We start from the raw sequence: 27319 nt of genomic DNA, 5'->3' as shown, positions 1-27319 counted from the left end.
ATTTTTTTGACTTTTTAATATTGTAAATAGAAAATTGACTTTCTTATTCTTAAAATATTATTTCACTTATAAGAAATTAGGCTAATGATATTTCATAAAATGAGGTGGCTTTTATTAAGGTACAAACAAATGAACACAAGTCACCAAATGCATGACTGAGTGCAGTGTTTACATAATATTTACAATATCTGTTTTGCCAAGTTTCACAGAAGGTAGAGATTTGTGAAGGTGAAAGATCCAGCACTTCAGGACCTGCAGTGCCATATCTCAATTTTGCATCAGAAATACTAGATAAAATGTTGCATAGCTATTTACAAAATCGGTGTTGACAGAGTATAGGGTTGCCAACCCGCCCGGATTTGCCAGGAGTCTCCAGGAATCAGCCTCAATCTACCGGTTGCTACTGAAAACAATCCGGGAGATTTTAATAGGCCAAAAGTCTGGTTGGCGCGGGCGACACAGCAGGGCTAAGGCAGGCTCCTTACCGGCCCTGGCTTGGCGCAGCTCCTGGAAGTGGCGGCATGTCCCTGCGGCCCCTTCGCGCAGGCAAGGGCGGCTGGGGGATCTCTGGGTGCTGCTTCCTCTCCGAGTGCCGACTCCGCAGCTCCCATTGGTCATGAATGGCAGCCAATGGGAGCTGTGGGGGCGGTGTCTGAAGGGAGGGGCAGAGCTGCCTGGCTGCCCCTGCCTGCGCCTAGAGGCCGCAGGGACATGCTGCCGCTTCCGGGAGACGCCGGAGGTAAGTGCTGTCCAGCCGGAGTCCACACCCCCTCCTGCACCCCAACCCCTCCCCTGAGCCGCCTCCCACACTCTGAACCCATCGGCCCCAGCCCAGAACCCGCATCCCCTCCCACACCCGAACCCCCTACCCCAGCCTGGTGAAAGTGAGTGAGGGTGGGAGAGATGGAAGGAGGACGGAGTGAGCGGGGGGTGGGACCTTGGAGAAGGGGCGGGGCCACAGGGCAGGAGGCGGGGCAAGGGTGTTTGGGTTTGTGCAATTACTTGGCAACCCTAACAGAGTATAATTGTTTTTGTGCAAATTGTAGGACATAGAGAATGAGCTAATGGTCCAAGTCAGTATGAAACATGAGATAGAACTTGCAATGAAGTTGTTGGAGAAAGACATTCATGAGAAACAAGACACCCTCATAGGCCTTCGACAACAGCTAGATGAAGTTAAAGCAATTAACATAGAAATGTACCAAAAGCTGCAGGTAAAAGAGATCATTCTTAAATTGTTGAAACCTCTTTGAAGTATAAATGTAAGATGTGTGTGACTTTTGAAATAGTGCATGCTGCTCATGACATTTGAAACAGTATAGCAATAGAAGAGTATTTGCTTCAGAAAGCTGATAGTCTTTCATCCATATGTTAAACTCTTGTTTTCTTAGTTTGCTCATTGTCGCTGCTTTTTTAGCTCAGCTTTCTGCTTCTACTCTCTTCCTCTTTCAGAATAAATAGATCCAACTATATAAGTTAACTGCATTCACATAACACAGGTTTTATGGAAGTCATTTTAAAGCATCGTTGCGATGTATAGAGGACTGAAGCACAGGTGATCATCATGGTACTGTACATAGGGAGAATGATATACCTGAAGTTTTGTGCTCCATTTGGGGGACCATATTGGAAAGAACAGTGAAGGAATTATAAAAAGTAAAGGAGGATAGTGAAGCGGTTAAATGGGCTTTGAGAGTTATAACTGTGAAGATCAACTAGGATAAACTGCAGCTAAGAAATGATCAAACACCAAGGAAATTCAAGAGAAAGTACTTTGTGATAATTTTAACATGTGTGGAAAAAGTTGTCAAAGGCAGGAATAGAAGTTAGTCATGGCCACTTGAAAAAGTGCACAGAGAAATGACATTATACGATGCAAAGAGTAGATGTGTGGACCAAGATGCTGCTGTCCACGTCTAAATGTTTTGTGTAGAAAGCAGAACAGGAATAAAGATCTGTCTTTAGTAAAATAAACTGAGACAGTATAGGCTCTTCAGTATTATTGTTGGTGTTTATGCAGAATGTCTGTCAGATCTGTAGTTTTTCTGTTTTAATCTGTGTTTTGAGACTTTTGTGTGGTGATATTAACTGGATTTAATGACAATACTGTACCTATATTTAGACCTTGAAGCATGGATGTTCACAGTTGTCAGAGGCTGGTTAAAATAAGGTTAGAATATTAAAGTACTCAACTATATCAGTAAGTAATTGTAGCTGTTGTTCTGGTACAGACCTAAGGCCTTATTGGTGCCTACCACCTTGCAGGATTGGGCCCAAGAAGACCGCAGCATGAACTAAAACTAATGCTTATAGGTGTTGTTGCTATGGATATAATGAGCTATTTAAAAAAAAATTATCACTGAATTTTAGTAGACACACATAAAAAGATATTTAAAAGAAATAAACTGAAAAATATATATTATTAAATAGAGTGTACACTTGTAAAATGCCAATAAAATGAAAATTGAAATTCTATAGATTAGATTTGAAATTCTATACTTAGATATTTTTCTTGAATATTGCTTTATTTTTTTTTTTAGATGGGAATGTTTAAAACCATAAGCAAACAAATTCCAAAGCCATATTACAAATATTTTCCTTAAGAGAATGAACAAAAGCATCAAAAATACAGTTTAATATAAAACCTACTTCAGTATTAATCTGTTTAATATAGGTTTCTGACGATGCCATGAAAGAAAAGAATGAAATAGTTAGTCGACTAGAGGATAAGACTAATCAAATTACTGCAACTATGAAACAATTGGAACAAAGGTACAGCATCCATCTCTATTTTACTTACTTTTCCGCATTCATTCCTCCTCCCTTACTGCATTCCCACATAGCTACCACTGAAACTTAACTCTCAGTAGGAAGTTTTAAAGAAGCATCATCTGCAACTGGTGTTTTACCATTGATCTTCAAACAAGTAGATTTATTTTTTGATGTTGTGAAGGCCAAGACTATAACAGGGTTCAAAAAAGAACTAGATAAGTTCATGGAGGATAGGTCCATCAATGGCTATTAGCCAGGATGGACAGGGATGGTGTCCCTAGCCTCTGTTTGCCAAAAGCTGGGAATGCGTGATGGGATGGTTCACTTGATGATTCCCTGTTCTGTTCATTCCCTTTGGGGCAGCTGGCATTGGCCACTTTTGGAAGACAGGATACTGGACTAAATGGACCTATGGTCAGACCCAGTATGGCCACTCTTATGTACTGTAAGAGTGGAAAAATACAGCCATAAACCAAGCCTTTTTATCTTAATTCTCTTTCACCATTCACTGGAGCTGACATTCTGTGCCTGCATCCAAGGTTGTTTTTTCAGCTACCGGGCTCAGTGATGGCCACTTCAGAATTCTGATTCATTATTACCTCTGTGTTATATTTTAATGCTATTCAATAAGGCTTTGACCCACCAAAGCACACGGTTAACTTTAAGCAAGACTGCTCACGTGCTTAAAGTTAAGCCTGTGCTAAGTGTTTTGGATCAGGACCCTGGCTGGCCAAGATTCCAAAGCTTACATTAATTGCTTTGGAAACTCCGTTAGTGTAAAGATGTACACATGAGTATTACATCACGAATTAGTAAAATGAAATGATATAATATCAGTGTGTAAGTTTATATTGTGATTACTATATATTTGTTACATAATATAAAGATGTGACTTGTGTGTGTCAGTTATTTAAATGGAATAGACTATATGCATCGTTAATATTTTTAATTGTAAAATGTAACATATCCATAGCCCTGTCATGTTGGTGTTGACGTGTCTTACCATTGTTTTCTTTTAAAGCTACTTATTAAAAACATAATTATATATTAAAAGATTTAGTGACATGAATATTCTTTTATTGACATCCTTTTTCTTCTTTTTTCTTTCTTTTTTTTCCTTTATCCCAATTTTTACATTTTGAACTTTACTACCTTTATCTGTCTTTGATTTTGTCCATTACATACGTGAAGTGACAAAGATCTGTTAACTCAAACTAGGACTATTGCAATGTCATTTGTGAAATGTGCCAGCAATGAAGCACAGCACCAATACAAACTTGTCAAAGATATATCATTTTGAAAGCTACTTGGCTATTGATAGAATAAAATTTGTATGAGTTGGTTTAAAAAAATATGGTTATGATCTTAAATGGTATTGGGAAATCCTGTATTATAATTGGTCAGTAAGTACTAGTGATTTTGACACAATGTTACAGCTTGGAACGACTTTGTTTTCCGAAATAAAATCCTCTCCACCCCTTTCTCTCCTCTCCTCTCCTCTCCTCTCCTCCCAAAGAATAAAAAAATCACTGTAATATTATTGACCAATCAGAAACTAGAATTTTCTAATGCTATTTAATCATTTTACTTTTTTTAATGTTAAATACAAAGTTTATTTAAAAATGTTAGCTGCCTTTACATTTTTGATTTCTCATTGCCCTGACACTTACCTCCAGTTATAGGGTTTTCCCTCACCCCTTATTTATAGCACTTAAATAAATAAAGAACCTCCCTTTCAGTTAATAAAAAACCCACATTTTTATTGTTGTTGCACTTTCAGGGCTTCTCTATACCAGAAAACATGCTGTCAAGTCTTTTAATGTGGTTGCTGATAGCATCACTTTCTTGAGTAGCGTAGACAGAAGTATTTTTCCTGAGAACTGGCTAAAACAGCTTATAAAAATGTGCCATAGGTTCTGTCTGTACTTTACAAAAACAAAACCCAAATAACTTCTGTATTTGTAGGACTCTCTTATACACAGTTAAAATACAGTTCAGTCTGCTAGCATAGAGCAGAATGTAAGATGTTTTTACAGAGCTACCGTATCATGGATACAATCAAGATATGACTAGAACTAAAGACTATAAAGCAGGAAGGCCTTATCTACGTAGAAATCTTCGTAGCTGTAATTCCCCCAGGGGTAGCAGTGGTAGAAAGTGTAGCATAGGCAGGACTCAGACATTTACGGGTAGATCCTCAGATGGTATATAAATTGTCAACTGAGGATCTGCTCTTATCTGAGTTGCTACCCTGGTGGAGCTGCACTGGATTTGAATTACAGCTATAGAATTTGCAAGCTGCTAGTGTAGATACAGATTCTATAGATGCTAGCATGGTTCTCAGAAAAAAAAAGTCCTTGTCCATATTAGTCTTGGAAATTGTGCTAATGCAGTTTCAGCTGTAGTTCAGAGAGGGTCTTAGTGGTGTTTTTAGTTTTCCTGTTTCATTTAGTCTTTCACCCTTCTCTGCCTTCTGGCATAGCAGCAAGAATTAGCCTTGCTGTGCACCAATATTCTCCCTTCTCCTATCCATCCTCTTTGGCCCTATTTGTATTACAATTACAAACACATCAAGGAACTTCATTATAACATATTGTAGTGTAGAGTAGACCCTAACAGTTTTTCCTACCTGGGCTAAATTCAGATGCTTTAAAATAACGTGGTTCAAGTCCAGTGTGTTGTCATTTCTGCACTGGCAGTTTTTGGTAACTGCCCCACCTGTGCAGCTTCACCGTTGGTAGCATGAGTGTAGGTGGGGAACTAGAGCTTTTATTAACATGAAATCTAATTCTGCTGAGATGTCTAGTAATGCTGGTGCACTGTCTGCATGAGCCCTCTCATTAGTTGACTGATAGCACAGCAATGGTAGGCAGTTTCCCAAAGATGGCCAGTGTAGATGCATATTACATTATAAAACATTAGTAGCCAGGCTCCCTGACATGATTGTGGTTGTAGTGTAGACAGGGCCAGTAAGAAAGCTTTCACTTAATTTTACATTTAACAGTGATAAACTGGGAGTTGTGTGTTACTCTACATTCAGCTGACTGGGAAGTGATGATTCAAGCCAAGCCTTGAGAGAAGAACCACTCAGTTTTCTCTCAACATTTTGCGGGCTTGTATACACTACAGATGCTACAGCAGCACAGCTATGGTGCTGCAACAGTGCCATAGTGTAGACACTTGCTACAGCTGCAGAAGGGGTTTTCCATCACTGTAATTAATCCACCTCCGTGAGAGGCGGTGTTCTTCTTCTGTTGACCTCGTGGTGTCTAGATTGGGGCGTAGGTTGGTTTAACAATGTCTTTTGGGCCTGTGATTTTTTTTCACATCCCTCAGTGCAGTGTAGCTAGGTCAACCTAAGTTTTAGGTGTAGAGCAGGTCTGAGAAGGGACAAAAGAGGCAATTGTAAAATGAGACACCTCAAATGGGATGAGGCTCTGAATGATGTTTTACTGGCTACTCTAATCTCCCTTGTATATCCCAGTAAGACAGTTGAATATGGAGTAACATACAGTTTTTGATTTAGTGTTTACATTTCAATTAAATTTAAGCCACATCTTTTTTGGGCAGAAGAGAGGGTCAAACAGAGATAAATCTTGATGCATTGGTGAGGTATAAGTGAGGGGAGAGGGCTATCCAAAACAGGAATGCAAAATCCCTTGAAAATCAAAAGGAAAGAGCTTAAATGAAAGCCTGACTTCTGTTATTTATTCAGTTTTATTTGTTTTGTTTATCATATGGAGCTATTTTTAACCATGATTTTTAATACACATTATTTAAATATATTTAATAATGTTTTTTATTAGTGGTTATTCTGTAAGTGTAGTAAGACGCTCCAGGGTGTGTTCTGCTGTCTTACTACAGCTGTGTTCTTGCTATCTGATTCCAGTGTTTTGTATTCAGGCTCATGTCTGAATTGCTTCAAGCCATTCCAGCACAACACACACTGTCTTATTGATTGATTAGTATAGACAAAGTAGTTACTGTACTTCTACAGTTCTTGTAAAAATTCCTCCCACAATAACACATGTATGTATGCTCAAAGTTAGAGCAGTAAGTGATATAGATCAATTATAAAATCTGTATGGTTATGCTTTGATGGCATCTATTAATGGTGAACATAAAATAAAAACAAATTGGAAGACTTAATCTGCTTTTCTTTGTGTAGTGAAAACCAGAAACTAGATTTCTAGGCATTGTGTGGCTCTCTTGTTTGAGTTTGTGAGTTTCCCCCAATCTTTGTTTTTATTTAGAAATGTTTCTATTTCCCCATTTTTCTTTTATTTGTCTTCTTCACCCTTTACACCCTAGTTCTAGCCTCAGTTTTACCCAAAGTTGATTTGAATTACACCAGATTGCAGCAAGCGGAGAAGTCTCAAATGGAAGCTGAGAATGAGGACAAGAAATTCAAACAAGAATGTATGAGTAAATCTGAAAACCTGCAGAAAGAAATCTCCCGAAAGGAGAAGCAGCTGTAAGTATACTTCCCTTTTGGAAAAAGTATAAGGCACTTAAAATCTTTTTTTCTTTTATGTTTACTTTAAAACATTCTATTAACTAAAAATGTAAGATACATTACATAATATAGGCAGCACATTACTGATGATTTTTAATTGGATAAAGATGCGTCTAGGAAGACGTATATTAGGCAAGGGCAGGGTGGAAGAAAATCTGTCATTCCAAGTAAATCAAGCTACAATTGATTTTTTTTTAAATAGCTGTCCAGCCAGAAGAGGGGAAAGAAAGTCTTAATTCACTAGGGAAAAAGTTGTTAACAGGAACAAAAATTTTAAATTTATAATAAACTAGATTAATCCACATTTTATTATCGTAAATCTTGCATAATTTAAACAGCATAAATTTACAGAAACTGCATAGAACAATTAAACTATTCAGGCTTGAAAAAGAAGCCAGAATCCTTCAAAGTGTTTGTAGCTGAAAGGCACTCATGAAATCCTTGAGTCTGCTAGAAACTGAAATATTAAATCAAGAAATAAAAGCCAAATTCTGCTTTTACACCTGTGGAATTCCATAGACAGGTATTTGGCTCAGAGAATCAATGCAGCTACGAGTACGGATGAAACAGTCAGGAATAGCAGTAATTAGCACTTAGACTGTGCTTTCAGTGCACTTTATGAACATCCCTGAAATATCCATGTGAGGTTGGGTGGTATTTCCCCCCTATTTGAGAGAGAGAGAGAGAGAATGACCTAAGATTACAGCAAGGATTAGTGCTTGGGAGTTCAAAGTTTCCAATCTTGTGTTCAGACCACATTGCCTCTCTTACTAATTTAAATATCAATACTTGTTCAACCATCATGACAAATGTTCGCTTTACCACCAGTCATCTTCACAGATTTTGGCAAAAGAGCAGTTCAAACCTCAACCTTAGAATTCCGCAATTCTGAAAGCTCAAGGTCATGTTCACTTCTGATCTTTTCCAACAAACAAGATGCTGAGGTAGTGTCCCAAAAAGTAAGTTTTTCCTTTAAAAAATGACTTAGCTATCCTGTTATAAAATCAATACGGACATGAGTTCCTCTTGAAAAACTTTCATAACTACAGTCAGATCTTTCCTCCTTCATTAGGTAGTAGGATTTCAATCCAGGAGTTTACTCTCATCTGCCGTTAGTTTGTGTTTTCTATGCGGTTATAAGAATCATTCTTTGTCCATTTAAATTGATGACAGAATTGCAACAGTGGATCCACCGACAGATTGGCCCCAGTTCCTTTAATTGTAATCCAGTAGCTGTGATTCGTATAAAGCAGAGCCTCCTTTATATCATCTGTTGTATAGGAATTTCAATAATATCCAGCAGCTCAAAATACTTTACACTGTATTCAAGATCCCTTAGAAGTTATATATTCTTAATTCTGTCCCTATAATCTCCACTCTGAAATAAAAAATAGAGGCTTTCAATTTAAAGTCTTACTAATACAAAACCTTTTAGGAGCACTAGAAATTCATGTAACCGTTCATCTTCTCTCACATAGGAGATCTGTATTATAAAAAAAACTATATGACAGGAAAAGCTTAAGACAAACAGGAAAGGCCTCTAATATTTATGTTTCAGTTGCCAAAGAATAGTTACTAGGACAGCAAATTTAAATCATTGCAAAAGCCAGTTCTTCAGAATTGTTTGACACCCTCAAAGCCTCTCTCAATGGAAGCCCTCTATTTTCTTATAACTTATTACACTTGTATACAAAATCTTCTTAGGAAATTGCAGATAGATTTAAAATAAAAATAATGAACTTGTAAACAAATTAAAATAGTAAACTACTGTTGTTTGTTGGGCTGGACTGATAGTGAAACTAGAAAATTGAAAAGGGTTTATTTTTTTAAAAAGATTATACCGAAATGCACCATGATGGTCTTTTGTTTGAAATTCTAGTGTTCAACTGGAAACAGATTTGAAGATAGAAAAGGAATGGAGACAAACCTTGGAGGATGATCTGCAAAAGGAAAAAGAAACTTTATCTCATCTGAGAGTAGAGACCCAACAAATAATTTGTCTTAAAAAAGTAAATGCTGGAGGAAAACTTTTCAATTTCACTTTAGCAGTAATTTAAAAGTGAACTTGCCAGGCTTTTAAAATATAAATGTTAACTCTCCCAGATCTGAAATCCTTAATAGAACAAATGTTTAGGCTTAAAAATACAAATAGATTTTTAATTTTTTTTTTTTAAATCTGTCCTGTCTCACCCCTGTAGTCTTGAGTTCAGGATTCTGTGTTTTCCATAAGGAATAGTGAAATCCACATTCTCCTTTCTGAATCATACTGAAGGCTATTTCACTATAATCTTGTGATGGGCCGGTGAGGGTTAATGTTCTAATCCATCAAGCCCTGTCTATCTTGCTACTTAAAAATCTCATATCACTAATTTCTATAGTATCTTTACATTTCTTTACCTTGGAAGTGATTGAAAAGAAGCAAGTGTGTGGAGTGTCAGTCATTTAGCATCAAACTGAAATGAAATTAATTTGTGAGTTGCTACTGTTGCTGTTAGAATTAGATCTGAGATTTTAATAGAAATAGATATTTTTCGTGTCTCAGCCAGACTCCCAACGTTCACAGTTTGGTACTGGAAAGGCTGATGTTAGAGGATCTGTTAGGAGTTCCTGAAATCCTTCTGGCACACCTAGATTTCGTTTCTTTTCCAGAGGAGTTACTTAGACAGAATGGTCAACCACAAGCAGAACAAAATAATCAGAAATCACTGCTGGGATTCAAGTTAGAGTAAATTCTTTTGAGAGAAATTCAGGAGGCTAAAAACCATGTGGAAAATGGAGTCTGCCCAGAGTCCAATGCTGGGAGGCACTTATAATAGAGAATAGGTCTAACTAACAAACTACTGTGGGTAAGAGAGAGTTCTTGAGAAGTGTCTCACTAACCTTAAACTTTACCTGAATATATAGAAATTAACGGACTGTACCATGGATAAATATACAGAAAATTGCATGGATTCAAAATGTCATTTTAAGTTTAAAACAAAATCTTTCAGGCTGAAGGAAATTACACAGTCAAAAATAGAGGAAGCAATAGATTAGTGAACGGTCAGGGGGATAATGTATGATCTGAGACAGGAGAGCAGGGCTTCCTTTTTTGTGTATTAGCAGACTCCCAAATAAAATACTAAAAAGAGTTATAGCAGTATATTCACAGAAGGATATTCCTGAATGGAATGAGTATTTATTGTATACCTATTTGACATACTCAGTGTGATAGGATTTCAGGAACCTACTGTTGTTTTCAAGTAGTTGGAAAAAATCCACCCATAGATGTTATGGTTTTTCAGGATTTTATTACTCGAGCCAATAGAACTAAAATATATTCTAGAGACATAAACTATAGATTTAAATTATTTGTTTTAGTTTCTTTAGTTTTTCAGGAGCAAGTAACGTAAAGTATATTTTCTATTTAGAGCAGCTAGATTAACTAGTAAAACCCAGTTAATAAATGTGAGGACATTAGTGTCTCATTTAAGAGAATTTGATCCTGAATTTTGCCCATTGAGGCACTTATCAACAAATTGGCATGTGTTCATGCACATTGCTGCTGAACTCTCCAGGACTGGTATCAGAGCTGTGTACCCTCTTCTGTTGGTGTAGCCGTCTCAGATGGCCTGTCATAGCTTGTGATTGGTGGTATCATTAGCAAGAGGTAAGGCACACTTGGACTGGGCGTTTGGCTAATTATTCTTGCCTGTTTGACAATGAGGCAGCAATTTGTTGGTAGACGTTTTCAGGTAGTAAGAAGTGCTGGGATTTTTATGGTCCCTTTTTGTGCAGTTCAGTGTTTGGGCTTTTTTTGTATGTGAAGAGCTCAGATACTAAAGTGAATGGGTGTTTACAAATCTTTAAATAAGAATTTTAATTAGATTCTGAATCGTCATTAAAAAAAAAAAAAGGTTATGCCCTGTCAGGCATGGTATCAGATTTTTCCCAGATCCCTTACTGACTGCAGCTAGCTAGCACCTCGGGAGAAATTTTTGAGGATGACCAGTTTTCTGACCTATGTCTTGGACTTGATCGCCCAGTGTCCGGTACACTTTTCCCCTCTGCCCCTCACCAGATATCAGCAGTTGATATTTCTCGTCTTGAGGAACCAGTTAATGTAAATAACAGTTAAAGAAAAAGGGGGAGAAATCTTAAAAGAACATTTTATTAGGCAGTCAAGAAACCAAAGGAAACCAGCTGAGAAGTAAGTGGATATAAAACATATGAAGGTCTGAAGTTACACTGAATTTCATTTAATGTAGGTGAAAACTTTGTTCTAGAGGCAGATCTAAAAATGCTTGTATTGTTAAATCTTGTCTGCTTGTATCGTCTCTCTCTCTGTCTCTTAATATCACTGTGTCTAGAGGATAAGTCCATCAGTGATTCTCTGCTCTCTTTGTTAGTCTACTTTCCTTTACTCTTCCTTTGTGTCATGTCTTATCTCGGACTTCTTCTTGGTTTATGCTGAAAGCCATTGAAGGAAAGGAAAAGGAGTACTTGTGGCACCTTAGAGACTAACCAATTTATTTGCGCATAAGCTTTCGTGAGCTACAGCTCACTTCATCGGATGCATAAAGTGGAAAATGCCGTGAGGATGTTTTACACACACAGACCGTGAAAAAATGGGTGTTTATCGCTTCAAAAGGTTTTCTCTCCTCCCACCCCACTCTCCTGCTGGTAATAGCTTATCTAAAGTGATCACTCTCCTTACAATGTGTATGATAATCAAGGTGGGCCATTTCCAGCACAAATCCAGGGTTTAACAAGAACGTCTGAGGAACGGGGGGTCCCCTTGTTTTTTCCTACCCCACCCCTCCCCCCCGTTCCTCAGACGTTCTTGTTAAACCCTGGATTTGTGCTGGAAATGGCCCACCTTGATTATCATACACATTGTAAGGAGAGTGATCACTTTAGATAAGCTATTACCAGCAGGAGAGTGGGGTGGGAGGAGAGAAAACCTTTTGAAGCGATAAACACCCATTTTTTCACGGTCTGTGTGTGTAAAACATCCTCACGGCATTTTCCACTTTATGCATCCGATGAAGTGAGCTGTAGCTCACGAAAGCTTATGCTCAAATAAACTGGTTAGTCTCTAAGGTGCCACAAGTACTCCTTTTCTTTTTGCGAATACAGACTAACACAGCTGCTACTCTGAAACCTGAAGGAAAGGAGTGAGAGCTCTCCTGTGTATTCTTTTCAGGGTTTTATACTGTCGTCATAATATATGAGCGTCCCTTTCCTCTTCTAGACATGCCATTGCCTCTCTATTAGTACCCAGACTACGTAACTTTTTGACAGGGCATACAATTAGAAGGGACTCAAGTAATCAAACCCAGTCCCCTGCTATCACAGGCAGCCATGTCCATATGATCCCATTCATAAATTTATCAAGATCTGTCTTTAAACTAGTTTTAGTATCTTTAATCTTTAAGTATCTTTAAATAGTTTCAGGTGATTTTATTTCTCTCTCTTTCTGCACATCTACTATTGGATATAATATTTAATGTTAGCCATATTCTCTAGATAGGCTATTTGCTGAATTCAACAGGTGTATGTGCAGCTTCATATCTTCCCCATGCAATGTCCCCTTTCCTGCTGAGACAGCACATTGAATGATCATTTATATAGCTGCTCTTGTCTCATCCCATGTTAATTTTTGCATCACAGTGCTTAGTTGTTGTATATTCAAAATACAGCATTGCTGGTTTTTGAAGAGGAATTAAGTCTTGATTTGCATTTTAGGATGAGGCCTGGTTTTAAAAGGAAGAATAAATCAAAAGGAAGAGCAGACATGCTTAATTTTTAAAGAACTGACTATGAAAAGAGAGAGAAATATTGTCCAAAATATTGCAGATTTAGAAAGTTTTCAAGATCTGCAGTAAAGAAGCCAATTTTAATTGTCTTGTTTCAAATTACCACCTGTAACTGATCTACAGAAAATAATTATAGATATTGTATTAATTAGTCATCGCCTCTTAGCTGTTTCGAAACCAGAGAATCATAGCAGTTATTTTTTTAAATAACAGGGTGTGTGTTCCTTTAGAAAACTGTCATCTGACATAATTACATTGTAAGATGAAATACCCATCTGTATATAGTAGAAAGAAAAATGTGAATCCATTACTTCTTATCAGAAAAAGAATCCCTGACTCATACATTCCAAGTAATGTGTTTTTCCTGAAACAGTTAAGATCACAGCCACCTAAAGAGGGCAAAAAAAGGGCCTCCAGCTACTTGAGGTGTTTGCAGTCTCTGCTGTTGCAAGGAAAATGGGAAAGTGAAGATGCCAGAAAGATAGGAAAAAAGTGAATGTTAGATGAATTGTACTCATAGATGCATGAATACTTTTTCAGCAGTAGGGTTTGAAAACCAACTGTTTGTCTGCCACAGTCTTGTAAGAACCTCAAGGCTCTGAGGTTAAGTGAGCATAAAATTTAAATATAAAGTAAATGTAGATTAAATAGCAGCAGAATATCCTTTCTAAGCATATGTTTGTTATACCTTTCCACCTGCTAAACTTATTTCTCAGATACCCACACAATATTTTTAGTGACTAATAGGCACAAGAATTGTGTCCAAGGAAGGATGCTGGGGCAGTGGCATACTGGGGATGGCATAGGCTATGAGAGTCTCAGTGCTTCATGCTCCTGCAGATCTGCTAGGACTATGCCAGAGATTAATTTCTGAGGAGAACGTGAAGCACATTTAAAAGGGTAAAGCGCATTTAGCCACGTATATATTCTTAACCTTTTTTGGGTCTGCCTTAATCCCACCAATCCTACCTTTCCTTTTAGGGAAATAGTACAAGAATGGGGTTTCCCTTAGTATTTCTCAGTGCCTGATCCAAAGCCCATCAAAATCAGTAGCAGTCTTTCCATTGACTTCACTGGGCTTTGATTCCAGAACTTACAGCAGAAAAGTTTGAATAGTACAGGAGGAAGTGGAAATCGCATAACATTACTGGATGTGGAACACAGGCAAAACCACTGGTGGTAATTATGTGGACATGTCTTCCCTCCCTCAATCATCACACAACTTTGTTTATGGGGTTGCTATTTATCCTTTTGATATTACCCAAATATTATTAGTGACTATTGCCCCTTCCTATAACCTTCTGACTTGACATACAATATTGGTTAACATGTAAAGTTCTAACACTTAAAAGTAACTTTCTAAGTAATAAGTGTGTACTATGTTATTTCTTCTTACTTTAAAAAAACGCCACCTTTTATTTTTTTTAAAGGAATTCCTTAAACTACAGGACAAAAATAGGCAGTTGAAAAAGATATGTCATGACCAAGAAGAAGCTCTCCAAGAACTGGCCTGCAAGCTTAGCGAGTAACTTATTTTTCTTGATGATTTTTGCAATGTAAAATTCAAGATAAAGCTACTGAAAATAACTGTGCAACTACCATGTAAATTGAGACCATGGAAATTAGGGAGGATTACTGGCTTCAAATGAAATTTATTCAGTTCAGTAGGAGGAAATTATCTGACAATTTTTCAGAAAAGAAAGCTGTGTACAAATGGCCTGGGTCTGCATCTTGAACAGAGTTACCTTCACATTAGGGTGGTGGGTAGCCTCTAGCAATCATATAATGGACTTAATTATGTTCATCTCAGAAAAATCAGTCCTAATTAAAAATGTTTTGGGCAATCTAAGAGATTCCTCAGGCTTATCTTATGAAGATCTTCCTGTCTCTTAATAAATGCATTCAAGACATTGTTGGATAAAGTTTGAGCATTTGTGTGAACTCCATTTCACTAAAGACTAATTCTGTTAGGAATCAATAACTGTGGGTTCCACAACAGGAAGATTCATTATAATTTGAGATGATTGTCCACATGGATCCCATTCCCTGCTCTTAGGCGATGCACATCCCTGGCATCTGAGCTCAGAAGCTTTTAGCAAGTAGTGATCATTAGATGCATGCGCATGTTTAAGCCTCTGCATACGTGCTAGGATTCCAGGGTATAAAATGGGATGCAACTCCAAAGACCGTTCATGTCATTAGACCATTTATCAGCAGTGGGCTCTGAACACAGTTCAGTGTCCTTTAACACTTTCCTCCTTGGTATTTTTGAGGAATGCTTTCTCCTTTTTAAGGCTATTTTTCTCTTGTAAATAGTTATGCCATGACTAATGCCGTGTTTTACATCCTGTGTCTAAAAGAGTAGTATCATGTAGCTTATAGCTTAAAGCCCTGTTTATACTGCTTTGTTTTTGCACTGGTGTAGTTGGACCCAGGGTAGATGCTCTGCAATGGAATAAAATTGCTTGCACTAGTGAAATTTAACCCAGTGAGTTCCAAATCCCATTTTGCACCAGTGCAGTGTGTCAGCATTAAGGATTTGCATCTAGATTTAGTTACATTGGCATAAATTTCCCAAGTCTATACAAGCCCTAAACATATGCCACCATTCATAGGATTGCGAACTCTTTGGAGAAGAGATTGTGTCTTCCTTTGTGTTTGTACAGCACTGAGCATACCCTGAATTGGGGCCTCTAGGTGCTACTGTTCATATAAATATTTTTAACAATATATCAGCCAGAAGTTCATAATAATTTGCCTTTGACTTTTAAAAGAATTGTAACTTCTAAAGTATTTTAACCATATGTGGTAACTAAATACTCTCAATAAATGTCTAAACTATGTATAATCTTCTATGTTTAGATCAAAGCTTAAAATAGAAGATATAAAAGAAGCAAACAAAGCATTACAGGTTAGTAAGATTTGGAGGGAAAAGGAGGGAGGCTTTTTCTTACAGTTATTTTCTTGGAAATTTTTAAACACGAGAGAAGATTGTTTCTCCAAAGGTAAGCATTTAGAATAGATTTTCATTTATCTGGTCTCATGCTCCAGGATGAAATAAGTAGGCATTCTCTGAAGCACTTAATGGAACAGTTTGACTGCTTTGGACCTACTTAATTTTGTTTGGAATGTTGCGATGGAACCTTGGTTTTTGTTTTGAATTTGCTATCAAAATACCTTAATCTTTTAGTTTAAAAAAACTATATTATTATATGAAATAAGTGAATATCTCCTTGGTGAAGTTAAATTCCAGCTTGGTTATTTAGTCCTAAGGAATTGAATTATTACTAAATATAAATTTGTGTAAGAGAGCCTGGTGAAATGTCCTTGGAGCTCTTTAGTTTCTGGATGTTGGGTGCTATCCTAATGCTTATGAAGCTCTTTGGGGCAGAGACCTTCTTCTTGTTACTTGTTTTTACAGTGCTTAGCACAATGGGGCGTTGGTCCATGACGTGGGGCTCCTAAGCCCTACTACAGTTCAAATATATCAAATTAATGATAAAATTATTTTCATGTAACTGTTGTTTGAAATAATTTCTTGTGCGCACTCATCTATACCTCAGGCAAAGTTGTGATTTATTGATTGTTGGTTTGGCCAAAAAGAACTTAACAGTTCACAATGCTGCTATCCGTTTCCCCAGTCTGAAGCATTAGATTGTTGCCATCTGAGAGGCAGTATGGTCCAGTGGATGGGGCATTGGATTTGGTCTCAGAGAACTTATGTTCTCTTACTGGCTAGCTGTGGGACATTGGGTGAATCACTCTGTCCCTTTGTACGTCTCTTTCAGTTTCTGAGTAGTGTCCCTGCGGGAGCTCCACTTCAATGTGCATGCATCCCTGCACCTTTGGAGATTTGTGGCAGCAATGCCCATTCGACCCGCGCATGCCCCTACACATCCTCATGCCCCATGCTGAGGCTATACAAAGCTGTGCAGGCGAACCCTCCTCAGTTCCTTCTCAACCAACATTGGCCTGAAACAGTTTAGCATATGCCTGTTTGCTTAGCGCTTGTTTGCCTCTTTTATTAGTATTTAGCGGTAAAGTTAGCAGAGTAGGTTCAGTACCTTACAGTTGGACTCTTTGTCCCCTTTTTTCTTTTCTTTTCCCCCCAATGAGGGGTTTGAGTAACTTATTTTCTTCTGTTGGGAATCTGGGCTACCTGGGCTTTAAAATGTGCCTCTCGCGTAGAGAAGCAGTCCTTGTTAGTCATGGGCATTCCTACTGCATTCATAGTTTGGGAAACACACATATTCCTAGCAAGTGTAAAATCGGCTTGTCCTTTAAGGGAATATCCTGTAAAAACAGGGACATTAATTATAGACTTTAAATGATAAAAAAAAAAATACTACATCCCAGCCAGAGACTGAGTTTTTTATTCTCTCACCCAGCACCAAACTCTCTGGTCATGGATGTAGTCAATGAAAGGGGCAGATGGTGTACCCAAAAGGCCGCTCCTTATAATATTTGATACCAGATATGTCTATTTGTTTGTAAGAGCTATTCATCAGCAACACTTCAGTTCAGGATAGCTCATCACCAGGTGCTGATGTCAAAATATGACTACCTGGACTATGCGAAGTTTAAGGATTTTATTGACCATTTACTACAGGAACATCGAGGACAGTTCTGTGCCATAATAAAGGAGGATCAGGCTTTTGTAAAAGACCTCACTGCAGGCTTCATAGATGTGGCTGACACTGCAGCTGGGTCTGTTTCCATCGCAGTTGTGACAAGGCTAACTTCCTGGGTTCAGTTGTCTGGGTTTCCACAGGAGGTACAATCAACCATGAAGGATTTACTTTTCAATGGCCAGAAGCTTTTCATAGATTCCACAGACAACTCACTTCACACCCTAAAAGACTCTAGGGCAATGCTTAGGTATTTAGGAGTATATGCATCTGCTGATAAGAGAGAATGTAGCATGTCTCAAAGATCCCACCCTGTTCAGTTTTCTGTCTCCCGCAGAATGCTGGAACCAATAGCTAAGAGGTATAGGTTTTCAAAGAAAAGGCCTGTAACTACCTTGACTGCATCAGCTGAGCCTTTGGCATTGTCCAAACATCATTTTTGATGGTTTGGTCTAGAGTCCAGACCACCCAATGACCAGATTTTATCAGCTGCATTACACATACACCCCTTCCTCAATTTGGACACCGTCTCTCTGTATTTCATCAAGCCTGGGAGGCTATAACATTGGACAAATGGGTATTGGAGGCGATTACTTTGGGTTCTACAATCCAATTTACCTCCATCCTGCCCCTTCAACCACTTACCCCCTTATGATTAATTCTTACACAGGAAATGTAGGAGATATAGAACCAGTCCCACAAGGGAAAAGGGTTCTATTCAAGATACTTTTTGATACCCAAGAAAAATGGATCTCAGACAACTGGACAAGGATGTCAGACACTTAAAATTCAAGATGGTGTCCCTAGCAGATGTAATTCCCTCCCTGGAATTGGGACTGGTTTGTGACCCTTGACTTCAGAGGTGCCTACTTCCATGTAATAATTCATCTTTCCCACAAAAGAGTTCTACAATTCACTTTCAATCATAATTATTAGTAATACCAACTCCCACCCTTCGGTCTGTCTTCAGCCTCTAGGGAATTCTCAAAAATTATGGCAGTTTTTGATGCCTACCTCTCTTGTCTAGGAATAACTGTTATTCTACCTCAGCAACTGGCTCCTCAAAGGTTGGTCATATCCGGAGATATGGTCAGCAGTGCAAACAACAATTTCAGTATTCTGAAGTCTAGGCCTGCAGATAAATCTCGAAGTTAATTTTCTCAGTGATTTCTCTTCATAAGAGAACTTCCAGATTTAATAATGTGCAGATCTTATCTTCCTCTCACCTGGTTTCTTGCTCTAAGGAATCTTATACAAAGAGTGCAGCTCAGCCCTCAAGTTCCAGCAAGGACATCTGTGCAACTGCTGGGACACCTGGTGGCTTGCATTTTGTGACATATAACCTGGTGTTGTATCTTCAGTGTCTCCAGGGATAGCTCAGGACTGTTTCTGTACCCAGCAAACATGGTTTGAAGAAGCAGGTATCTGTACCTAGATAGATTCTACAGTCACTCACCTGGTGGCTGAATCCTTCCAAAGTTTGTGCAGGAGTCCTGTTCAGTCAGAAACACCTTACAGTTATATTAACATTGGATGCTTCCCTCTTGGGATGGGGAGCACATTTGGGTCCTCACACAGTCCAAGGCAAATGGCCACAAAAGGAACAGCACTTGCACATCCACCTGTTTGAATTAAGGGTGATCAGAAATGCTTACCTCCAATTTTTTCCCTGCTCAGAAACAAGTCCATCAAGATCTTGACAGCATAGCATGCATGAACTGTATCAATCATCAAGTCAGAGCATTTTCCCCCTCACTCTGTGCCAAAGCGATAAAGCTTTGGAACTGGTGCGTCACCAGTTGGATAATCATCTTGACTTCTTACCTCCTGACGATACAAAATACCATGGTGGACGACCTGAGCAGATGTTTCGCCCTAAATTTTGAAGGGGAGTTGGACTCTGGAGTCCTCAGCAAAATATTCCTAGCTTGGGGATTTCCAGAGGTTGACTTTTTTGCCACAGCAGCCAAAACAAAGAGCAAGAAATTCTATTCCAGAGGAGGATTCAGTCCCCAATCTCAAGGGGACTCTTTCCTCGTTACATGGACCAAAGATCTTTTTTATGCGTATCCAACTCCATTGCTCTTAAGGGTCCTTATCAAGATCAGACAGGACCAAGCCAAAGTCATTCTGACTGCACAAACTTGACCAAGCCAAGTTTGATTCCCCTACCTCATCAAAATCGTCTCTTGCCCTCTGTGGCAGCTCCTGATCATATCTTGATGGTTGTCTCAGGATCCAGGTCAGATGCTTCGCCCTAATCTGAACATCCCACAACTGCAAGCTTGGTTCCTCAGTAGTTTTCAGGACAAGAGATCACATGTCCATTGGAAAACAAAGATACCATTAAATAGCAGAAAGGAATCTACTAGACACACTTACCTTCAGAAATGGAGAAGATACTATCTGTGGTGTAACTGGCACCATTTTCCTCCGACCCACTCCTCTTTCTTCAATCCTGGAGTTAGAACTCATGGAAAGGCCTGAATTTTTTTTAGCAAGCTTCATTCAGTGGCAGTGACAGCTTTACATGTGGTAGGTTTCTCAGTATTCACTCATCTGACCACAACAAGATTCCTAAAAGGACTTATCAATTTTTTTCTCAGATTAGAGCCCCTATGCCGCTTGTGGGATCTCGACCTGGTTCTTAACTGACTCATGAAACAACCCTTTGTGCTTGCTGCTACATCTCTCTTTGAAGACTGCCTTCTTGGTGGCCATTACCTCTGCTCAAAGGTTGGGGAGATGGGGATTCTAATGGCAGATCCTTCTTTTACTGTCTTTTCCAAGGAGAATGTATCGATACAACCTCATCCAAAGTTCTTATATAAGGTGTCCTCTGGGTTTCATATCAACCAAGCTACTCACCCTCCAGGTTTTTTTCTTAAGCTGCATCAGCTTACAAAGTAGTCTGTCTTTCATACACTGGACTTTGAGGGTGTAAGCCTTTTCTTTGAACAGGTCTAGGCCAGTCAGGAAGACCCCTTAGATTCCTTTTGTTTCTATTTCAGATTGATCTAAGGGAGTGCCTGTTTCCACCCAGGGATTTTTTAAATGGATCTCTGAATGTATTATTGCCTGTTATGATTTTACTCAAAGTACACTTCCCCTAAGAGTGATTGTACACTCTTCTAGATCACAATCTACAACTGTAGCCATACTCAAAGATATTCCTGTTGCTAAAACTTGCAGGACTGCAACAATGTCCTTGGTGCACACATTTTCTGACCACTGTGCCCTAATTCATGCTGCAAGATCAGATGTGTCAGTAGGTAACACAATTCTTTCTTCAGTGATGGACTCTGTTCTGAAACTCCCACCTCCTTAAAGGGTTACTACTAGGGAGTCATCTAAAGCGATGCACCAACAGGGATGCTACTCAAAGAAGGAGCAGGGGTTATTCACTTTGTGCAATAACTGGAGTTCTTTGAGATGTGTCCCCCTGTGTGTGCACTCCACTACTTGCCTTCCTCCCCTTTGCTTCAGAGTTGCTTCTGTGGGTTTTGCAGTAGAGAAGGAACTGAGGGCAGTTCACCTGCGCAGCCGTACATAACTTCAGTATGGGGCATGAGGATGTGTATGGTGCATGTGTGGGCCACATAGGCATTGCTATCAAACATCTCTGATCGAAGGCATGGGTGCATACGCACCTAAAGTGGATCACCCACAGGGACACACATCTCAAAGAACTCCAGTTACTCCACAAGGTGAGTAACCTGTCCTCCTCCTTCCACTCTTTATTCCTCTTGTTTATTTAGCCTGTGTGACATTACCCAGGGTACAATCTGGACTGTTGAACAGCTGGGTTCCCTCAAATTTCCAAGTTGGGGTGCCTTTTACAATGCTTCGCTGTAAGAGCAACCACTCGTGGTCCTGCTCTCTCTCACCCTCTAACATGTAAAATTGCTCCCAGTTGAATTGTTCAAATGCTTTGGCCACTCACTCATGAATTACATACAGGGCAACACCACCAACTTCCCAGTCCCAGACCTTCCCCCAGAAACGTGCATCTTGTATTTCCCAGCTCTCTACTGGACAATGCAAGCTCATATAAGGTCAGTGCTATTATCTCAAGTGGAGGTTCCCAACACTTCAATACAAACACACACTGGTTTAGATAAAATAAGTTTATTAACTACAGAAAGATAGATTTTAAGTTATTGCAAGTAATGAGGCATAAAAGTCAGAACTGGTTACAAAAAGGAAATAAAAGGTAAAATGCAAACTAATACCGAACTTAACAAGTTAAGTGTGTTTTAAAAACAAAAAGGGTTTTCTCACCATATGCTTACAGCAATCTGGCTGGATTGCTTCAGCCAGGACCTCCCCCCATTCAATGATTCTTCCTTTGTTTTTCAAACATTGTTGATGTCATGAGTAGAGATGAGGGGAGAGATAATTTGTGTTCTGGGTGTCCTCTGTTCTTATATCATTCTCCCCTCCTTGAGGATTATTTCCAGCTGGGGTTTAGGTGACAGTCTGTTTATACAGAAACCACAGTTGACCCCTGCTGTCGATATGTTAAGTTCTTGCTTACACCCTTCTTCATGCTGAAGAATGGCCACTTAACCAGGTGATAGTTTATGATAATCCATTTGATTTATGCTGATACCTGGTTGGGGTATCTGCGTCATCACCAGCTTTTCTAACCTTGGAACATGTCAGAACAATGTTATACAGTAAACTCTTACAACTTTACATACAACGTTACCACACATATTTTACCAGGACAATAATGATCAGCAGATTGAGTTTTTAAATGATAGCTCACAAGGCATATTTTGTACAAAATTTATCATAGTTTTGTAAAAAGAGTAACATTGGGTACAGATTGTCACAGCCTATGCAAGTTGTTTTGGGGCAGGATCCATCTCTTATGTCTCTCATCTGTTTATACAGTGCCTCATGCACTGGGACACTGATCTCAGTTGGCACAATGATGGTACAACTCCAGATGCTACTGTAATATAAAAAAAGAATAGTGCTTCTGGTGAGCACTCCTGTCCCCAAGAGCCCCAAAGGTTGGATGTTTCACAAATATTTTGTGTTTTCTGAAAAAACTTTTCTTCTCCTCCCCTCCCCTCCCCTCCAGGGACAGGTTTGGCTGAAAGACAAAGAAGCTACACACTGCAAGTTATGTGAAAAGGAATTTTCTCTTTCCAAAAGAAAGGTAAGATTGGGTAGAGATCTAGATCAATTCCCAATCTTTAAATGTCATATATAAAGAACATTCAATTTACTACTCTTAGAGGTACAGCAGAGACTCTCACACATGAATTAATACAGTTATTTTAGGGACATTTCCTAAAATGCTTATATTTGAACTTCTCCATCTGTGTTTGTTGTGTACATACACACATGGGCCCTGATTCTACAAGGTGCTCCATGTGGGCAGACTCCTATGCCTGCACAGAGCCCCACTCATGACCTCAGGGGTTTGTCCGTGCAGTGCACCTTGAAGGATCAGACCCTTAAGTAACTTTTGAAGTGCACTGAGATCTGTTACTGTCTCAAGTAAATTATTACAGTTGGTGATATTGTATTTAAAAAGTGTTTGCAATGCATATTTATACAAGAGACTAAGAAAATATGAATTAATATCCTGAGTTTTAAAACAGCTTGTAGAAGGTTGTATTTGTGCATGTGCTTTAACTGCTTCTGAAATTAAATTATCTCAACCATTTTTAATTTTTTATTTTAATCCCTTTAGCTACTAGAGATTCTGGACAGATCATTTCATTTTCAAATCAAACCCATATTGACTTCTACAAATGTAATTCAAGACATTTCTAGCATGTTATTTTACAGCATACATGATGCTGCATGCATAGGTCTTGAAGAGCAAAATCAAGCCCCTGTTATCCCAGTGGTAACATTATTTATAGTGCATTTTCATTTGATTTTGGTAATTTCAGTTATACTTTACTTAGGTCAGAAATAGGAGGTTCATAGATTGGTAGCTTGTCTAGAAAAGCATTACAGATTGGGGCTTTTCATGTGTTGTCCTGTCATCTTTACAAAACAGCCATCACACTTCTTACCTAGAACTTAAAAGTTTAATTTCAAAGAGTTCTGTTTCTGAATTTGTTATAACAGCTAATTATCAAATGTATAACAAACTTTGTGTGCAATTTAAAATATCCTTTTGTTTCTCCATCTTTATTTAGCATCATTGTAGAAACTGTGGTGAAATTTTCTGCAACGCCTGTTCTGACAATGAACTGCCTCTACCATCCTCGCCAAAGCCTGTACGGGTCTGTGATTCCTGCCATGCGTTTCTTATACAGAGATGCTCTTCTAACATGCCATAAGATTCCTCTCCAAAATATTTATGAACTATTGCTATTTAACATAGTATATAAAAAGATATAATGTAAAGTATTAACATGTATATTCCTGGAATACAAGTAAGCAGTGTAGATTCGGATTTTCAAAATATACTAAGGCCTGGTCTACACTACAGTTAGGTTGATGTAAGCCACCTTGTGTTTTCCTAGTTGTGCATGTGTCGACGCTTAGTCTCCTACTGATGTAAGCGGCCTGTTATGCTGACATAGTAACACTACCTTCCCAAGCAGCGTTGAGCCATGGTCGATGCATCATGAGTGTAGATGCTGCATTACCCATGTCAGCTCAAACAGTCCTCCAGCAGCTGTCCCCATAATCCCCAACACTGACCGCTCTGGTTTGTTGTGTAGACGTGGCCTACGGGAGTTAGGTATCCAGCTCCCATTGAAACTTAATGAGAAACAGGTGTCTAGCACCCTTGTGCTCCTTTACAGATCCCAGCCTTTAATATTTGATTCTGTTTGTTACACCCAACAGGTAGCAAAGGAATGAAAGGTTTTATATAGTTTTAATGGAGAGAGTATTTCATATTCAAGTTTTTCTTCAACAGAGTTCATGTAATGGTATTTAAAGGACATTGAACAAAAGTTTGACAGGAACCTATTTCCTTTTCTACCCAAACACAGACAGTGGGAATTCGAATAAATGTGCAGGGTAATTCAAAATAATACATTACAAATTAAGCAATTTTGTAAAATATATTAAATCAATCTTGTTTAATTAAGCATAAGTATTTACACAGTTAACATTTCCCTTATTTTTAGTTATCTACTTATTTTTTAAAAACTGGGCTGTTATTTTAGGAGAAAATACACTCTTATAATAGCCGAAATTACTCTCAGATGTATGCAAACAACTTCCATTGATGTCAACGGAAGTTCCACATGCATATCTGAGGACAAAATTTTAAATTTAGATTACTCATAAGTGTATGTTATGTATTTACCGTATTACTTTAGAGAAAAATCACTGCTTCACACTCAAAACACTGTTTCATTGTAGTGCTGTTTTTTAATACTTTTGATCTTCAGATTTCTGAGATAAGTGGGAATATGTTAATTACATTGAAAAACCATCTTTAGGAGGAAATGATTCCATAAATGTAAATTAAATATGTTTTGTGCTTTTTTTAGGTCATATTCCAACTGAGGCACTACAGTAAATTTTTTCTTTTCATAATGTTTACAGGATATAAGAATGTTTTATTTACTTTTAATTATTCAGTGGCGAAAAAAGGAAAAATCCAATTTTTTTTAGCAGTATTCGATCTGCTTTTTAACATTTCATCCCCTACTTTACATTATAATACTTTATTTAGAGGCTTAATATTAAGTTAGTGCATAAACATCCTTCTGTTCCTGCTACCAACTGCAGAATATGTGTACATCAAGATAAAATGCTTTAAAAGCTAAACAGTTCAATAAAATATACAGGTTTCAGAGTAACAGCCGTGTTAGTCTGTATTCGCAAAAAGAAAAGGAGTACTTGTGGCACCTTAGAGACTAACCAATTTATTTGAGCATGAGCTTTCGTGAGCTACAGCGAGCTGTAGCTCACGAAAGCTCATGCTCAAATAAATTGGTTAGTCTCTAAGGTGCCACAAGTACTCCTTTTCTTTTTATAAAATATACACTAATCCTGGTCTAACTGCAAATTTCAATAGTGAGTTAGGAAAATGTTTTAGCCAATCAACCTCCAGGAGTGATTCCATTTAGTTTAAAAATATTAAATGAAGGAGCAACTGAATTATGAAGCTATAACTCTTTTATATTAAAGGTTTTAAAACCCAGTATTACTACTTGTTTAAAAGAAGCCTATCTAAATAAATGAGAGAGAATAGAGTTGTAAGGCTATGTCTACACTACTGTGGGATTGACGGTGCTGTGATCGATGCACCAGGGGGCGATTTAGTTCGTCTAGTGAAGACCTGCTAAATCAACGGCAGAGTGCTCTCTGGTCGACTCTGGTACTCCACCGGGAACAAGAGGAGTAAGATAAGTCGACGGGAGTGCATATCCTGTCGACACATGCGGTGTAGACACTGCAGTAAGTCGACCTAGGCAACGTCGACTCTAGCTACATTATTCACGTAGCTGGAATAGCATAACCTAGACGACTTACTGCAATAGTGTAGACATAGCCTAATACTAAGTAGGACGTGCCTCGTGTTAATAGGTTGATCAACTGTTGTTTTAGCTGCCATCTGGCAGTGACAACTATAATTAGGTTGCATAACATCTGTTCTAACTCCGTTTTCACTGGTTGTAACTTTTCCATACTCACCTTTTGAATTAAAATTTTCCAGACTTGATATCTGCTTAAAATGAATTTTGTTATGGAAACTTTTTGAGCAGAAACAGTTTGGCCTGTTTTCACTATGAGGATAGTGGAGGTGGGGAAATATTTTTTCAATTTAGAAGAAAAATTGTAAGGTTTTTTCAGGTGAGAAAGGTGAAATATGGAAAGGAAATAGTCATCACTGAAGCTGTGCACAAGATTGTTCTGGAGCAAAATGGGTTTGATTTGACCAAATGAGCGTTTGAAACATCACTAACCCCTTCCTTTAGACTTAGGCATTCTCCATTGAGGGAAGGCTCTGGCTGATGAGATGCTGTGCTCCTGAGGAGCTTAAGAACTTCACCAGCCCAGAGCTTTGTGTAGCTGCAGTGTTAATAGGGTGCAGAAGAGAGGGCTTCTGTCCCCTCTGAGGGGTTGATCAGTGTTTTGTTTAGGCAAGCTGACCTGGACTACATGCACAACGCTCCTTAGACTGCAGTTCTACTTAGACAAGTAGCTCCGTAAAAATGGTATGTAATTAGTCTGTGTCAATGCATACAAACAAAGGGGAGAATTAGGGTTGAATGTGAACCCTTAACTTTGTCATATCCTGATATTTGTTTGAGTGCTTAACCATGGGACCTTAATGCTTTTTTCTATGCTTTGTGGGTGAGCACTAAGACCCTTCCCTTGATTTTTCAGAACTTCAAATTTGATAATTAGAAACTTCTTTGAATCTAATAGAGAAGTTTCTGCTCTGATCTTACTTAAGGTAGAGTGGATATCTTGAGTTCTGTGAAAACAGAGTCCATTCTGGGAGCAAAATAAAGAGGTGAGATCTGAACTGTGTCAACATTTTTAAATTTACAAGACCCATTTCTAGACAGAAAAATGTACTGCATTGTCCAGGTTTGGATTAGTACATTTGCACTGATAGTAAAGTATTTGTACAGTGGAAATTCTTAGAGGAGTATTGTTTT

At 38.4% G+C, this 27319-nt stretch overlaps 1 protein-coding gene across 5 annotated transcripts in view; it reads left to right on the top strand.

Moving 5' to 3' along the window:
- RUFY2 (RUN and FYVE domain containing 2) overlaps positions 1 to 25545 on the top strand; it is a 59062-nt gene extending 33517 nt beyond the window's left edge. For 2 of the 5 annotated variants that reach the window (XM_074958887.1, XM_074958886.1), the window contains exons 11-18: positions 1047 to 1214; positions 2675 to 2772; positions 7127 to 7246; positions 9168 to 9297; positions 14517 to 14611; positions 15949 to 15997; positions 22807 to 22884; positions 23882 to 25545. In XM_074958887.1, the coding sequence (XP_074814988.1) occupies positions 1047 to 1214; positions 2675 to 2772; positions 7127 to 7246; positions 9168 to 9297; positions 14517 to 14611; positions 15949 to 15997; positions 22807 to 22884; positions 23882 to 24025 (882 nt within the window). In that variant the 3' untranslated portion in view covers positions 24026 to 25545. Of the gene's footprint in view, positions 1 to 1046; positions 1215 to 2674; positions 2773 to 3963; positions 6908 to 7126; positions 7247 to 9167; positions 9298 to 14516; positions 14612 to 15948; positions 15998 to 22806; positions 22885 to 23881 lie in introns of those variants that run through there. The other 3 variants (XM_074958888.1, XM_074958889.1, XM_074958890.1) reach the window with 3 other exon arrangements.
- The last annotated feature ends 1774 nt before the right edge of the window (positions 25546 to 27319 follow it).

This window comes from Natator depressus, chromosome 7, assembly GCF_965152275.1.
Source record: "Natator depressus isolate rNatDep1 chromosome 7, rNatDep2.hap1, whole genome shotgun sequence".
Classification (NCBI taxonomy): Eukaryota; Metazoa; Chordata; order Testudines; family Cheloniidae; genus Natator; species Natator depressus.
Note: the sequence above shows the minus strand (reverse complement) of the source record. Positions and strands in the feature narration are given on the sequence as shown.